The 17,839-nt window shown below is 37.4% G+C and overlaps 1 protein-coding gene across 22 annotated transcripts in view; it reads left to right on the top strand.

Moving 5' to 3' along the window:
- The window catches only part of TCF4 (transcription factor 4), a 360,920-nt gene that overhangs the window by 241,697 nt on the left and 101,384 nt on the right, over nt 1–17,839 (top strand). The window contains exon 1 of one of the 22 annotated variants that reach the window (XM_073790761.1): nt 4,034–4,057. The exons of the other annotated variants lie outside the window; for them this stretch is intronic. Within the exon in view, the coding sequence (XP_073646862.1) occupies nt 4,046–4,057 (12 nt within the window). The 5' untranslated portion in view covers nt 4,034–4,045. Of the gene's footprint in view, nt 1–4,033; nt 4,058–17,839 lie in introns of those variants that run through there. 22 annotated transcript variants of the gene reach the window in all.

Below are 17,839 nucleotides of genomic sequence, written 5' to 3'. Positions count from 1 at the left end.
CTTTCATAAATTACGTCAACAATCTAGCTGTTAAGCGGAACCCTATAATAAACTGGGAGCACCCAGGTGGGAGGGGGCAAAAAGCATTTTTAGAAGTTTTCATTCATTCATTCATTTCTTTCTTCATTTATACTTATTCAAAGCATATTTTTCAACTAAACTAAAAGCCAGACATGCCATGTATCATTGAACAATTCAGTGTAGTGTCACTCACATCCCAATTTGGGGAATGGCCTTAGCATTTTAAAGAGCAGGTCTGGCCCTTGGAGAAAGTTGTACATATTCAAAAAATTAAAATCACACCCAGTGTAACACAGGGACGTTTTGTCCTTTAGGTTTTTTATGGAGATGCTGAATCCCCCTACTCACTTGTAATCACCTTGAAGAGAGTAAAGGTCTTTCTCGTTTTATGTACATCTTTTTTTGTCCCATAGAAACTCAACCCACTGCCTTCTGCGTAACACTTCAAAATATATTTCCAGTGAATGAATATAGTAATAAAAGTGGTAGAGTAGGGTGCAGGTAACACCACTAGAAATAAAGAGATCTTCCTAGTTTAGTGTCTAATATCCTCTACTTACTCACTCAGTGGCGTTGGTTAGGTCACAAACCTATTTTGTGGTCTATAAAATAGATAGAAATAGTGCCTGCTTAGTGAGCTGGTTGATGTTGGTATACTAACAAACCCTTAACACAGTGCTGATTCTGCATCACACACTGAGCACTTTGCATCCATTCAGTCATTTATCCCTACACCATCCAATTGAGACGGTTACTACTGTTTATTCACGCATAAAAGAATGGAGACACAGAGAGGTGAAGAAACATGGCCAAGGTGACAAGCTAGTAAGTGGCAGAGCTGGGATGGTGACCTCGACAGTCAGCCTTCAAGGTTTTCTGTGTCCTTAACCATGAGGCTGTAGCTATTTGCAAGCTACTTTATAGACCAGAAGCTCTCTACAGCCTGGCTGATGCTCATTTAGCAAGTATTTGATGATGTGGAATAAATTAAATATTCAGAAATTTCATCTCACTGTAGAATGACCCTCAATACCTCTAAGTCACTGGTTATTATGCACCACTTTGGCCCAGGCAGATCCCGTAGAAAATCCAGACATTCCAGAATAGCATTTCTGTAATAGAAACAGTATCATCTAGTGGTTAAGAGCATGGAATCTGATCACTTGGGTTTCTAAAGTTGGCTATGCCACTTACTAGCTACCTGGCTCTGGTAGCTATGATGTAGCATCTGGCATATGATGTAATTATCCTTGACTACTTCCCTGAAAAAGGGGGAAGTATACATACCTCCTAAGGATATTGTGATAAATAAATTACAAAAATATATATAATGTGCTTAGCATAGCCTTGAGGCCTTGTAGGTATCTAGAAATCAACAGCTAATGATAACTGTGGTAAGCGCACTGGCAACGTAACAGAGTAACCGCTAGAGAAAGACATGCAGCTTGTTAGCGACAGAGCAGAAACTAAGACCAGGGTCTCAAGTGCATTCAGAAAAATTCTACCTAATGGAGGCCACTTGCTTTTTCTCAACTTAGGAAATATAGTGAGCACTCTCTGAACCTCTTTGTCCTTACAACAGTATCTCCATCCGTCCAAGACACCTAGTCAGCCTTTTGAATCATCCAGCTTCATCGCTCAGCAAAGTTTGTGTGGGAAGGGCGTACTCCATCTTTTCTCTTTTGAAAGAGGACATCAGGCCAAGATGACGGAGTCCTCATAATTTGATTCTCTCTGCCAATCATTTGTTTATGCCTAAATCAGCCCTGCCTCTAAGTGATAAGGAGATACATGCTTCTGATTTCGTATTCTGTCAGCGTCATCCTGTAAGTGGCCAGAAGCGGGGCTCCCGAGTGATGCCCGGGTCTCCCTTTGTAGGGCTGGCTCTGGTACCCATAAAAAGCCACGGTGAGGCCTGGGGTTCTGACTTCATCTGACAAGACGAAGATACCTTGACTAGGTGGGTGCGTGTGGCAGTTTGCTTCTCTTCTAAAGTAAAACAGAGTTCGATTTGTTTAGGACTGTTTAGGTCCATTTCTAACATTAAACAGGATTATTGAAACAGACGTTTTCAGGGAAAGTCAAAGAATTGGGGGATTCTGGCCTTTGCTGCCTAGTAATGTGTTTTTTTCTCAATGCCATTGCTGAATTCATTAGGGGAAAAAAAAGTATTTTTTGCTTGTCAGCTGTGGGAAACCTAAAACAATTTTTGCAAGGGCTGATTCATGAATTCTTGCATTTAAAGGGAAAAAAAAAACATCTGCCAAAGGGGGTGGAGGAGAGAGAGCATGACCGATACATTTCACAACAAATATCTCTTCCCAGCCAATTTCAATGTACAGCAAAACCAGACCCCGCGTTAAGTTCCTCAGGAAAGGTCCCTTTTGGCTGGACCTCTTCCTCGAAGAGTCGTCCCTCATTTGTAGTCATTGCCACCTTGTGGATTACAAAGGATATTGGTTTTCATCAAACTTCCATTTCCATTTGGCTTTTTATGGCAAGTGCACTTTGGCAGTGGGTTGCCGAGTTCCTCACCAAGAGGATCCTGGTTTGTTCAGCAACACCTCACTTCTCCCAGTTCATTTATGATTCTGATGAGAGTGTTTTTTCAGGAAACACACATTTCACTTTTTGACCTAGGAGCATCTGTTAGAATTTTTTTTTTAATACTCCTTTGGCATTCTGGAAGTGTTAATGTCTTTCATATCTGTTTAATGCTATTTAGGGATATTTATGATCACCTCTTGGTTACTCAGGGTAAAGTGTGTCGCAATTTTTTTTAAACAGACAGGAAAGCATTCACATGAGGAAACAGATTGCTTTAAGCATGTGCTTCCTGTGACAGTAAAAAGAACAAATTAGATTTAACACTGTGTAATGAACGCATAAATGTGTACATTGAAGCTTTTAAAAGCTTTATGTTCAGTTCTGGTCACAAGCAAAATTGAGTCACCTGTAAAACTTAAAGATGCCTCGTTTCCTCTCAGATTCCTGCAATGCCCAGGAATCAAGTTCCTCACCTGCGGCTGCCTCATTGGAACCCTAAAAAAACCTGATCCGTTAAGGCTGGAGAGAATGAGCATGTTCCAGACACATTCAGGGGTTAAACCAGGTTAAAGGCAGATTCAGTGTATTTAGCGAAGAGAGCAGAGCGTTTGGGGGAGAGAAAGGGAGGATTTTATTACCATCTCCCTCCCTCTCTGAGAATCAGTGGGGAAAAAAGTATTCTTCTGAATCCCACATCGACCTCTTTCTTTTATGAAAGAAAAATAAGAAAATCTGATGTTTACTTAACTAGCCCCTACTAAGATTTAATTACGTAAGAAAAGGACTCCTTTCCTTACATAATTCAGTCTGCACTCCTGAATGCTGGCTGGCAGGGAGCGCAGAGAAGCCGAGCTAATATTTCCAGTTAGACACAAGTGTTAAATGGGAGGGCAGGAATCCTCTCCCCAGAAGAGGCTGTCCTCGCCATTTCTGCCTGAGCCCCGTCGATGGTGCGTTCCCTTCCCCGGTGCTCTCGGAGCTGAGGATTTGTGGCAGGCTCACCATCTCTCCGGCCAAGGAAGGCCGGGACCGAGTCCCTCAGGGGAGGGCACATAGTTTGGGGACATCTGACTCTCTGCTAGCTCATACTGAGGTACTAATATCAAAACAGACTGCTTGTCGCTGCGCGGTGGGGCAGTGCTTTTTTTGGCTGCCGCGGTTGAAATGAAATGGGCAAGCTGTAGCCCGCTTGGCATCAGAAGGGGCGAAGGGAAGCTGGGAGATCAGAGTCAGACTGTGAATAAAAGTAACAACCAATGGTTAACTTCCTTTTTGTGTGTCACTTGGCAGCGATGCGACTGATGGCGATTTTTTTTTTTTGTTTCTAACGTGGGTGAGAGTTCAGTGCCCTAGGAAGAGCCGTAGACGCCGCTATTGTGCTTCCTCATACAGTTGACTTGCGTTGATTTCTTGAGGCCACTACCGCTGTTCCCAGAGCCAGCTCCAGGAGCTGTATACATGGCCCGTCGGACTTCGAATGATGAAAAAGGTAATCAGATCAGAGGTGATCCACACGAAATCTCACTGCTGATCACTAGGAAATCACCGGGAAATCAGATTCTCGCAGAAGGCAGCGGTGCCCAAGGATAAGATATGCACTTCAGTGGATATTCCCCAGTATGCAGACATCCAAAGATCTTTTTAAATGACACGACTCCACATCCCTCATCTACCATCAAAGAGTCAAATGCGTTTTGGGCTGTCTGGAAAACGCAGGGCTAAAATAGCCAGATTGAATTCAGACGGAATTACCTTCTGCTTTTGGGGGGAGGTTGTGGCTCTTGGGTTAGTGGCATTATTTTCTTTGAAGGATTCATTCGGAAGAGAGTTGGGGAGAATTTCTCAAGATTTTCCTCCCATTCCTCTGTTTGCAAAGAGCTGTTCCCCAAAGGCAAAAAGAGCGAGTTGCCATCTTGAGGAGTGAATTGTGTGTTTAGTGAGCACCAAATGGTCTCAAAGTTACCCTGGAATTTTCAATATATCTAGTCGCTTTCATATACTATTTATTCCCCTAACCATTTGTACAAGATATCAGTAAGATGACCAACTTTTGACAACCCTAAAAGCAGGGAAGGAAGCTTAGAAATAGAATACCATTTGTCTGGTAATTAGAGTGTATCTCTTAAGAGTTCGAGAGAATTCTGATTAACCTTTCTGTTCCCACATTCTCACATAAAATTAGCACACCTTTATAATTATTATCTAGTATTTAAACAAACATTTTTTTGAGTCTTCTTAATGCAACAGGTTCTGGAGACACTAAAAGTGTGTTATAGGTTTCTAAAAAACTTCATTTTTCTTACATTTTAAATGTTCTGTTTGTGCAAAATTTCGAGAATCACCATAAGGGCTTCTTTGCATTTTTAATTTAGTAACTAACATATGAATAAATTTGCATATTAATTAGTTGCAGATTAAATCATGCATACATAATTGCCTCCTTACTGTGTTTAATGTTTGTCAAAATCTCCAGCCTGGTTTGATGGATGTCATATGAAAGATTACAATTTGATGTACCCTTGGAAGTATTTACACCAATAATGCAAGATTCTTAATAGCAGAATTCTCTAGTTATATACAGTTACTAATAAACATGTAAGATAGGTACATGTCCCTTTGACTAAAATTTTTTTCTTTGCGCCAAATCATTTACTATTCATAATCATTAATGCATCTCCTAATTATACAGCATATGTCTGTTAACCCTTTCATTGCCCGTCTTCAAGGGGTAGCTTCTTTTCTTTCCTTGTCCCCTAAAGAAAGCAAATTATTTCATAGGATTCTAAAATAACCACATTGCCTTTTACCTATTTCTCCTTTGCCATTTCCTGAGGATTATATCATCACTTTGTATTTTACAGTTTTAAGATCAAGAAATGACCCATGTGCCCACAATTTGTAGCTGATGGGCTCCTGCCTGCCTCTCTTTTACCAATGCTGAAAAGAATTCAGATATTTCAGATACCTTCAATTAAATGATTAAAAAATATATAAATGTATATAGATATACACACACTCTATTTAGGAGGGTACTTGTAGGATAAGTAAAATTATTTAACTTAAATTTTATTCTGTTTTGAATATTGTAATGCATTTAACGTATTATCATCAGCTATAGGATGGATGTGTTTTTGTTTTTGTGTTTTTGTACTAGGACTGAGACCTCTGCAGTAGAAACTGACTAGAGAGTGGATGCCCTTGATTCGACATAGTTAAAAAAAATATGTATGCCAATAAGTGTTCTTTTTAATTAATTCCTCAGGTATTTAATTTTTTTAAGTTTTATTTTACTCATGTAAAGAGCCGACCAACTGGCTTTTTTTTTTTTTTTTTTTTTTTTTTTTTGCTATTTTGATGTCTAAGCTGCTTATCACACTGTATTACCCTGCATTAATGAGTATTCCTACTGTGCAAAATTCTATCAAAAATGATGGTGTGAATGTCATTTTTAATTGGAAGTTTATACAGTCAAATTTATAGTACACAACAAAAAATATGTACATAGTTCTGCTCCAAGCCTTTTTTAGGCTATTGATCTTTTTGGTTTAAGTGTACATTTTTATCAATCTGACTTTAAATTTAGTGTGAGAATCTGGACAAATATTACTAAGTTTGTGTTAATAGCATTGTTGGGGGAAGAGGGAAGCTAAGGCACCAGACAATAATAATGCCTTTTAATTATCAGAGGAACAAATACAGGAATTACCAAGAATCTATTTTCATGGACGCATTTTAAACATGAAAACTTGCTGACCAATTTTATACGTTCCGCAGAAGTCATAATATTTGATTTCTGTCTATTTAATTGTTGACTGCCTCGCATTTATATGCCTAGTAAAGAGACCGAAGGTTAAAATGAGTTCAGAGCATAAAGAGCTGATTTTCTTTATTTGATTCTTACTTGGGAGAAATAACACCTCCTGGTCGCCTACCTCAGGATCATTTTTTTCCAATCACAAGGCACAATGAACTATTTATTGATTTAGCAAAACATTCTAATGCAGCACACAATATCGTATTCAGTTGTTTAGTAAAGAGAAAAATGAAATGAAAGTTGCAAAACTTATAAAAGGAAGCCAACAGTCAGACCTGAAACATCATATTTATCCACAGCCATTGTGCCTAGGTAATTCAGGGCATATGGTATGTAAATGATGTTTGGAGATTCTTGCCAAATCTACACACGACGGGATAAATTAAGGACAGGTTTCCCTGGGTGTAAGTTCCATGATTGTGGCCGGCACACTCTGCTCGGATGTGTTTGTTCTGTTCTTGTCTTTCAGCAAGAGCGTCACACAGCCTTCAGTGGCCAAATCTGGTCCTCAGTCAGCTTTTAAGACATTATTTTTAATTCCTAAGAATCGGTTTTATAATTAAACTGAAAATATAGTACCAATTTGCCAAACCTTCCTTTTGCCCCAACATTTGAGAAGATCTGAATAATTCATCGGGATATATTTGGCTATTACCCACTTAAATGGGTATTTTTGACAGTGGAAATGGAGTGGTCTTAGCCCCTGAAGAAAGGTGTTACTAAATAGTAACTTTTCTCTAGGTTAGGATTAAGATGTTTTCTAGAACAGGCAGTGGTTTATTTTGAATAATTAATCATTTTAATTCCGAGTTAGCCAGGTCATAATTTATGAATTCAACTGGATAACTCAAATTGCTAGTATCAGTTATTTAATTTCAAATTATTATTTCGTAATATATGCTCTTACTTCTAGAAAGGTGCAGGCACTGTCCCCTGCATCTATTTAAAACTTATTTTAAGTATGCAAGAGTTTTTATACTATTTCCTTTTTTCTGAAAGGAATTTTTTTTCTAGGCCGGGTGTCTCAGCCCATTGTTTTTAATACTTTAAATTAAGGTCCATTTTGTTGTCTTGGAACTGTGTAATTGGAGATTTTGTTTAGAAATGACGGCAGATCCTTTTTTCCTATGACAATTCATCAGAATATACCTAAATAGTGCATTCACTGTGAAGACTCAGTTATGAATACAAGACTTACACGCTATTAATAAAAGTTATTTCAGGCTATTTAAAGTATGTGGAGTATGATTTAGGATGTTTTATTGTTTTTATTAGTAAGAATGTTTTGACTAAATCAAGCTGTTATTTTTTGAAGGTAATGCTCTTAATATTATGGTTTGATTTGAGTGAGCAGTTGAGGGAGGCTCTGTCCCTACAATTACATTTCATTTGTGAAACACGAATAACATGCTAGTTACTATATGGAAAATGACATTAGGCTCAGTCCTTGTTCATGGCTGTGTATATTGGGTAAAATCAGGGGAAAAAACACCCTTGAGGTCAATATCAAGCAATACTTCTTGACTCAGATCCAGTTTAAAAGTCATGTAAATGCTTGTGGTTCTGGAGGAGTTCACAAAAGTTTTGTGTGGTCCATAGTTTGTGAACTCAGGTGAAGTTTTGCTCTGATTATTCTCTGACCACCCCTTGGTTCATTGAAACTCCTTTGCACAGCTGTGCTCCCAACTCAACAACAGAGGACAGAAATAATCTTCGCTGGAAAATAAAGCTCAGTCGGTCTTCCAACTTTACTGGGAACTTGCAGCCTTCAGGACAGCAAAATGGCCAACCACAGTTGAGATTAAAGAGTTCAGATTAAATGTATTGCACGGTAGGGTGGCATGGCCCTAGTTTCCTTCATTAAGTGCCGTGCATGCCAACAGCGTTAAGCACTGCAGCCACTTACTAAGATTTTTGGTTTGAAACGTCAGTCATTGGACCACATTTAAAATGAAGCACCTGCATTTTATTCAAAGAAATTAAGCTATATTAGGATATGCAGAGGTGAGTTGAGGTGTTTTTATGTGTGTATTTTTTTTCCGGCAAGAGCCATAAATAATAAAGATAAAACATCTCAAGTATTAAAGCAGTCTATTTCCATGCACTGTATGGTTCAAAATGACTTAGCCTTTTAAAAATTTTTCAGAAAGAAAAGTATATAAAGAGTGAGATAAATGAAATTTGCATCTCTACAGACAACTCTGCGTAGCAAATTTAGGATTCTAGCATTTTTCTTCCAAACATCTGAAAATTGGGAATTTAAAAGGAGACCCGGACAAATCCTTAACTATTGCATTGCTACCAGGTGTCTCTAAGATTATAATCAGTAAGTTAGGGAACTTTTTTTAACAGGTATAAACAACTAAAATGATAACTTATTTTTGTAGATGCTTTCAGACATTTCTTCTTAGTTAAGGACATTGAAAGTGTATTAACTGTTTGTTATATACTTAGTAAATTTTAGGTAGACCAGATGCATTAAGCTTGCTTCATGAAAGATATGACTTACTTGTATCCAGATCTCAAGTGTATTTCAAACCAGTCTTTACAAAATGTTAGTGCCTTTCTCTTAGGATTCTAATCAACAAAATTCCAGTCTTCAGCTCCCCATCAAGTGTATTTCAAACCAGTCTTTACAAAATGTTAGTGCCTTTCTCTTAGGATTCTAATCAACAAAATTCCAGTCTTCAGCTCCCCATCAGCCAGAAAGTATGGAGAGCGATTGATGATACTATATCATCATGTACCCACTTAGCTTTGAATCTGCTTAAGGCTCAAGTGTCAAATTTAAAAATTCAGCAAATATTTATTGCACATCTACTAAGTGCCAGGCTTCCTGGAGAGTGCACAGCCATGGACCAGAGTTCCTGCCATTGTGAAGATTTATGCAGAGATACAAGTGGCCACAAGTAGTTTTCCAAGCAAGAGTTCATTTCGTAATGCTTTATAGGGGCCCAGTACCACGGATCCACCTTGTGGACTAATAAATACAGAGACTAGGTCTCTTAAAAGTCCAACAGTTGCTGTAATCGCACAGTCCCTGGTAACAATGTAATATATAGTATAAAGATGAAATCAACTATGAGATTTACTGTAATTCTTGGCGAGTTTCTTTGTTATCAGCATATTTTTAACAATGTAACAAAATAACATCTTTCAAAGTTTTTTTTTTTTTTCTGTCGTGCCTAAAATCTGGTTAAATGGAATGTGTTGGAAAGGACAACAAAAAAAGGTTAAATATGTGGAAATGACATGGAAAGCACCTGCTTCTTTGTTTTGTTTTCCTCCACGTCATTAGGAAATAATGTCTAGCCATAGGAGGGTATGTTGTCCCTCTAAGAAAATGTTTATAAAAAGAAGTTTTAAAGTAGAATATAGATTAAATAAGTAGGGGACACCTGCCAAGAAAAACCAAAGAAGACATGAAACAGGAGTCTGCCTCACACATACTAAGTGACATAACAGTATCACCTCTCAAAAGTGACAATGCATGTATCCATTTTTATGTCTTTGGCATATTGTTGGCACGATTAATTATTCCATTGAGAAAATAGCCACACTATACAAGAGAAAGGAAGATAAATTAGATTCTCCAAGCCCCCTTCTGCAAAGTATATGTGTAAATGAATACGCTCTCTGCCAGCCCAGCAAATAAAATTTGGTCCGTCCCTATTCCTCCGCAGTTTATAATCCAGGTGAGGGAAAGGCCAGGCTCGTGAAATCAAAAATAATCATTAAAACGTTTGAAAACTGGGAAAACAATTCATCATAGCTACATGTGTGTGTATGTGTTTTATCAGTATCGGGTAGGTATAGCTCTATTCGAAAATTTTTGTCTAATAATATACTCATTTTTTTTCCATTTCATGAAGACTTGACTTATTCTCAGATTGAAGTTACAGCTGGCTGTAAAGTGTTTTTCTGACAACTCTGGACTTGATCATTTCTGTCATTGTGGAAAGGAAGGAAATAAATCTCTTTTTGTTCCTCCTTCACTCAATGAGCAAAAATGTAACCGAGCTCCTATTATATGCATATAACATTGTTATAGGGCGGGGCAAAGAAATTTAAATCGTAATCTCTACTCTTTAAAAATTTATAGTATCTGGGGGCAATAAAGTAGGGGCACAATTTATTTAGCTACAATTCATGGCATTAAACTTTGTCCAAGAGCCATATATTCTAGAACGGTCCCTATCTGGAAGTGACTACAGAACTTGATTCTGGATGGCTGAGAGTTACAGATCTGGCAAGATGAAGAAAGAGGCCACAGATAGTGATTGAGCTTCTAGCAGCTTCTGTGTATCTCTTCCCTGTTGTTGCGCTTTTGCTTGTTTAGCTGCAGAAACAACTTTTGATTGGCTTTATATTTTCAGAGATTGGTTATCCAGAGATACCGCATTACAATAAAAACATAAATCACAGAATTTTTAAGTTGGGAAAAAAACCTCTCGTGATCGCAATTTAACACTTATTTATTCAAAACATATATATTTACAAAGAAACTGAGATTTAGATAAAGCCAGAACTTGAAGCAACGTCTTGGTTTCTGGCTTCCACATTATTTTAATAAGGACAGGAGAACAGGTGATGGAGATGGAGGTCTCATCCCCACATACTTGGAGAATCAGACATTTTAGCTCTTTTGGAAGTCGTTAAAAAAAACCAAAAACACAATTAAAAATTGTTAAACGTTTTTATGTTTAAAAATTATTTATCATAAAATATAGCCATTTGTTTAGTAATGGTACTAAGAATGACTTGATACAGAAATGCTTAATTCTGAGAAAGCCTATGGGCCCAAACATTTTATTTTATTTTTTTAATGTACTTATTTTTATTGAAAAAAGTATAAGTTGATCAGTTATAGATCAGCATTGCTAGCAAGTTGGAAGGACACAGGTCATGTACAAAATGGGTAAGGCTTGAGGAACTCTTAAGTTTACTGTGTTTTCTGTACCCTTTCCTTGCACACAACACATATGCACACATACCTATATGGTAGCACTGAGTGGGTAGGTGCTTAGACCCCATAAAGAACTTGGCTTGCAGGCTCTGAACAGATATTAGAGAACATGTCACACGCTGTGGAAAAGGAAATCTCTGGTTGGGTGTAAACATGGGAAAGTTGACCTGTTTAAGATTTTGACTCATATTAAGCAAATTTTAAGTTGTTTTACTTTCAGAATGCATTTGATAATCCCATTCAAAGGAGGCAGAAAGCTGACTGACATTTTGGGAAACACCCTTGTCAAACAAATAGAGGCAGCTTTCATACCTCTGGTTTGTAAGCACCATAATCTGGCAATTTGGCACTATTAACTACTAACGCCGGCTATGACTAGGAAGACGTCATTTTAAACCAGTTTCTGCCCAACCATAAGTGAATGGAAGTAAGATCCTTACTGCCGTATGAGTTTTGGGCACTCCTCACCTATACCTGATTCGGTTGGCCTAATGTTAGAAACTGAAATGTATCGGTGTCGATTTTTTGCCAAATGCTTCTAATGTTAATGCTGTTTGTGTTCAGTGAAAGCTTATAATTTATTTCTGTTTTATTTAGTAGAAGCTCAGAAATTTCTGTAATTGCAACTTATCCCTTTGAAAACAATTTCTTTTGGGGTTACTCATGGAATTTGCTGTAAGCACTTGTCTCAATGCATGATGATACAAAACATCTCATGTGACTTCACGCATCTCTGTGTTTATGTGTGGGGTAGATGTTTAAGTGCTTATGATTAACAGAGGAAGAGGTCATTTGTTTTTGAGACTGAGTAGTTAAAATTCAAGGTCATTTTGAGTTAAAGAATGCAATATTTAGGTCAGGAATGGACCAATGACCAAGCCTAAGCTTTAGGCTAAGGGTCAGCCTTGAGGGAACTTAAATCTGCTACTCCTTTCTCCTGAAATACCATTAATTCTTGCTCCGAGGGGCTGGTTCCCAGTTACACAAAAGAATATTTTAGGCAGAAACTTTATAAAACAGGAATTTGAGATAGACATTTCAATAACGGATGTGCGCTGGATGCTAATCTTGTATGGTCATTCACTTCCATTTTACAACATTGTTTTTCATTCTTTTTACCTACTCTTTTAATTCTGAGTGTTTAACAGAGATAGCCATTAAAGTATTTGAAAATTGTTTGTTCTCTGCCCAGCAAGCAATTCGTTGTTCTACTTGCTCAGTGATGTCAAAGAAAGGTAATCAACAGTTAGAAACCTCAGGAAGTTGTTAGAATTCCCAGCCCCAAAGGGACTTAACAAACCCTGGACAATTATTCTATTTAGAATGAAAATGGTTTTCATTGTGATATCACATTTCCCTCTGATCACTGAGCAATGCATTGGGAAGCCCATTATTTATTCACAATGTTTAAAAAATCGTGTACATCCTGTGCCCAAATTCCAATCTGCTTCATCAATCCATTTTGTCAAAAGTTTCTCAGATGGCATCCTTCATCCAGGCAAACAAACATACCCAGGATTTCCCCTTTAACTTTTCGGGAATTCATTTTTACACGTGCATCAATTTGACGGAAAAAACAGTTGTCGTCTTATTTCATTTGATACAGGTGATTGTGGTAAGCCTGCTCGCTTTCTTCATCTAGGAAGTGCAGCAATCTGAGTCAACTTCCTCCATCTCTGTTTTTATATTGTCCAGTGTGATGCTTCCTCATTGCACCAAAATAGAAATGGTTTGTTTTTGTACCAAACTTGGAGACTGGCTATGGATTATAGTGGGTTAGGATAAAGGAATTTTTTTTCCCCCAAAGAACATTCCACTTATCCCAGGGGAAAGAGATTGATGTCCTGGGCAAAAAATAAGAAGCGCAACGAAGGCTTTTCTGCTTAACTGAAATATCTCCTTCAGTCGTCAGAAGTGTCACTTACACTATCATTTTCTAATTTCATTCAATGTTTGAGAGATTTTGGTAGTAGAATAAATGTATGACTTTTGCAATTACAGGTCTTTGCATGGCATTGAGGAAGGAAGAAGTGAACTTCAGTTTGAGTCAATCGTGCAGTTTGCGTTGCAATTAAACATGAAAATCTATATGTTCTGTTCTTGCAACTGAGTGTATTTCACTTTACCATATCATACATGCCCTTAGATACGTGTTCCCCGGTCTGCAGGGTAGTGCCATTTTATATCTCTGGCTTGTTGAGTTTCTTCGAAAATATTATGTTCATGTGGGTAATGACATGCTCATTGTATTCTTTACCATAGAAATGAGAAAACGTGAAAAAGTGGGAAAATGACTCTCACCAGATCCAACTGCATGCAAGAATTTTGGAACCAGTTTTTTGCATTTATTTTGCATACTACTGTATGTCACCAAAACAGTATATGTCTGTGAGTTTTTATAATACCGTATAAAGCAAGATGAGAAACCTCCTCTTTCTTCTGAGAGAAATACTGCCACAGAAAGGTAGAAGATGAATATTTGTGGAACAGAAGAAGTCTGGTCAAAAAAATTTAGTCCATATTGCTTACCCTTAGTAATCAATATGACTACACGCTATCTGACCAGCCAGGAAGAGAATAAATATTGATCATGTGATAAACCATTTAGATGTCTGCATATGAACCCAAGCCATATAAAAGTAGCCAATTCAAGATAACGGTAGGAAGTCTCTGATTAGGCCACAAATAGAATTTAGATTTCCCAGTCTATGCTGATCATTTGATACTCTTCTATGATAAAAGCATCCTTCAAACTAAACTTCTCTACATTTGAACCATACGAATTCTTAAAACTATTGTACCTGTAATAATCTAAATGGTGCTAAGAGAATAGGTTTACGCCCCGGAGATGACTGAGATGATTTGTGCTTTATCTCAGTCCTACGTGTAATACGGATTTACTTCAGAGAAATATTTCTATAGTTATGTGACAAGTATATTTATCTGAGATAAGTATTTTCTCCAGATAAATGTGTATTTGGCAAAAAAGTTTAAGACAATTGGGATTCCAATTGAAGAGAACCATTGTTTTAAAGTAATAAAGCTTACTCACTTATCAGAGAACATAGTTATTTTCCATTCTAAAGATCTCAATACAAAGAAATATAGAAATGTCCATACAGGAAGTTTGATGGTGTTCACTCCTAGATTGCAAGGTTGTCTCAAGTTACGGTCATCAGAAAAAATTCTTTTTACTCTGTGTGTGTGTGTGCCTGTGTGTATGTGTGTGTCTGCATTCTCCTTTGGATAATTAAATCTTTTATGAAGTGGATTTTTGTCATTGCAGTTTAAGTTGGTTTTTAAACACCAACCCCATCTTAGGTACTATAAGCTATCGCCATTCACTAAAATTTTTATAATATAACAATCCTTGTGTGTCCATTTACTACTAACTCAACAGCAACATTAGTTTAGCTTATGAATTAAATGTCTCCTACTGGAGAGCAAAAAAAATAATCTGTTTAGCTTCTGAATAACTCAAAGTCAGTAATACCTCCTGTTTTCAGGGCATAAGGGTAGCCCAGATAAGCTCCTTTCTCTGACGTGGCAAAATTTATCATTCATTTATGTTTAGATATGAGAACATAGATTCTGATACTGACGCATAACAGAAAATATGTGTTTCAAGTGTCTAACTGAACATACAAGCTTCTCATGCCAGTAGTGTGATTCGATTGCTTAGTAGTGAAGAGTTTAGCGTGGTCCTGTATTTTTATAATTTTTGTCCATTTTAGTAGACTTCTGTTACTTACTGCCTATTGTGGGTGGGGATTGCTTCCCCACTGTTCTTTAAGGCCCTCTTGCACAGGGGAAAGAGCAGAGGGACAAGGAGATTTACTCGTTTATAACATGCCCCTGCTGTGCTAAATGAGGTGTCCTCTCATTTGTGCCTCAAAAGAAGCACTTGTGTTAAGAGGAGGAAACTAAAACCCAAACCTGTGATATGACTTGGCCCCTGTCACAGGGCTGCAGAGGAGCGAGGTGGTAATTCTCATACAGAAATATCTGACCCTCAAGCTTAAGCCCTGGGGATTTTGTAGCTTTGTGATCTATGAAATGTCATCCAAGACTTTTTGTGCCTTAATTCTCTGTCTTTAAAGTAGGGATGATAATACCTGTCATGGAGTACTAGTTATGAAGATGAAAGTAGTGTAGGCAGCTGTCTTCTCTTTAAATTGTTAGTATATCACTATACATGTATTAGTTAACTGTCTTATTATCAAAAATTTTTGATAGGGTAGATATTTACCTAAGGAGGTCATTGACTTTATAAGTTTGCTTGTTCCCATTATGTTATGTAATCACTGTATGTTGATGAATATCACTGTTTTCCTTAGGGTATGATGTTTAGCTAATTCAGCCGTACTAGGTCAAAAAGAACAGCATTGTAGAAGTAAGCAAGTATCATATAAAAAAATTGTTTAATGACTTAAATAGAAACATGGAGTTGTACAAGTTCTACCAAGTTATATTTTGGGGGAAAATGACATTCCCTTCAAATGGCCATCATTCATTCATTCATTCAGTCACTTGTTAAGCACCTGCCTTATTTTGGGCAATCTGCAGGGTACGTGTATGCGTGTGTTTATTAGGTTTATTTGGACTTCGAAGTGACAGTGTAATGTTGCAGTCATTATTCAGAAAAAGAGGCAGAATTTACTTTAATGAGATCTGTGATTGGGAGTGAATAGTTGAGTACCTTATCCCATAATAGTTTGTTGTCCGATAGTTTAATACATGTGTGACTGTCCCTACTTCACAATTAAAGCATTAGTCTTTGGTCTTATTTTTCCATTTTATTAAGAGCACTGGTCACATGACCTTGAGCACATGCCATTGGCCATGTAGCAGATCTCTGAGGGCAGGAAGACTGTTGTACATTTCTCTGAATCCTGTGCACATCCCACAACGGGGCTCTCCAGAGTTGGGAAATGGTAAATAATTGTTTGTGAAATGATTGAATGAATGCAGAAATCCGAGACCCTCCACTCAAGTGGTGTAGAATGTTTACTTGTTCTTTGATGCAGTCATTCATTCAGCAAGTTTTTACTGAAAGTGTACCTTGTAGGTGATACTATACACATGCGTTTCCGAGTTCTGGTCAGATATTCCCCCAATTTTTGTGACAACTCTAGGTATGTGTCCCCAGTTCCCCTTCATCCCAAATATACCTGTCAAGGATTTTTTGGAAAATCACAAAAGAACTGTAAACTTTAGAGAAAAAGTTAAGAATAATATGGATGTATTTTAGGTGGTCAGTATTCTAAACAGTAATTGTACTGGTAAGGGCTTTTTTTCCCAAAAGTGGCGGAGAAAACACTTGGGCACACTGCCTACCCCTAGTGTCCTCAATGGTGTTTGCAGTTAACCATCAGAGAGTTGGTGGCTTACTGTTTTCAGTGGCTAACCTCCATTCCCAGTCCTTTCAGTGATAAAAAGGGACTCTGTCTAGCTACTGCTAGTTAGGTAACTTGCCCAATTTTACGCTGATGAAACAAACAACAGACCAGGTCAGGGTCCCTTAAAAATTGGCTGCTATGATTAAGACTTCTTTTAAAATTATTATGAAACACATGAATTTATGCATATAGCTTCAGTTGTTTCTATACTTCTGTGCTAACGCCCCACGCATCACACTAAAAATTTATCATGGGTGATATTTCTGTCACAAAGAAAACTTCAAAGTCTGAGTTTGCAGAAAAGTCTCAGTTGACAGCCACCGACTTGAGTTCTGTGATTGAAATATACTCCAAGGTCAGCAAACCAAAACTTGAACATCACGGGATGATAATACATTCAGTGTCTCATTGGTTATAATGCAAAGAGCACCTTTCAAAGGAGTATATCTTTATTAATCATTGCAAATTTGTACTTTTGAGATTTCAGACCCTTTTTCATTAGTTAATAAAGCCAGGAAGCTTAGTGCTCTAGTCCTATTTTAATTTTTTGAGTCCCAGGTGCTGATTTGTCAGGGTTTAAAAATCTCTTTCACCTTATCAGATTAAAAATATTTATTTATGCACATGTTAATATATTTAAAAGCAACGAGAGCTTCAATTTTTAAAATATTAATTGTGGCTCCTTAAAGTATGAAAATTTTATTTATACTTACATAATGTATAAAAAGGCATTTATACGTTAGCAAATATGCAAGAAAAGGCATTTAATGTAGGTGAAGCAGAATGGTTGTTTATCAAAATAGTTAAGAAACCTTTCTAGCAGTCCACCTATGAAAATTTAGAGAGGCTCTACAAACAGGCTTCTAAATAAGGGGTCTTTATAAGAAACAACAAAGGAACAATGACCAAAACTAAAAACCCAACTTATCTCCCTTTAAATTCCAGCCTCTTTTCTAAGCCATGGTTTTTACACACTGTCCTTTGGTAGGTGGGTACCTTGGCCTTATGTATGAAACACTGAGGGTGGTTTAAAGGTTACAAATGTGATCCTGTCAGATTGACAACTAACTGTTCTAATGAGGAAAAAATCCT

Source organism: Tursiops truncatus, chromosome 13, assembly GCF_011762595.2.
Source record: "Tursiops truncatus isolate mTurTru1 chromosome 13, mTurTru1.mat.Y, whole genome shotgun sequence".
NCBI lineage: Eukaryota > Metazoa > Chordata > Mammalia > Artiodactyla > Delphinidae > Tursiops > Tursiops truncatus.
Note: the sequence above shows the minus strand (reverse complement) of the source record. Positions and strands in the feature narration are given on the sequence as shown.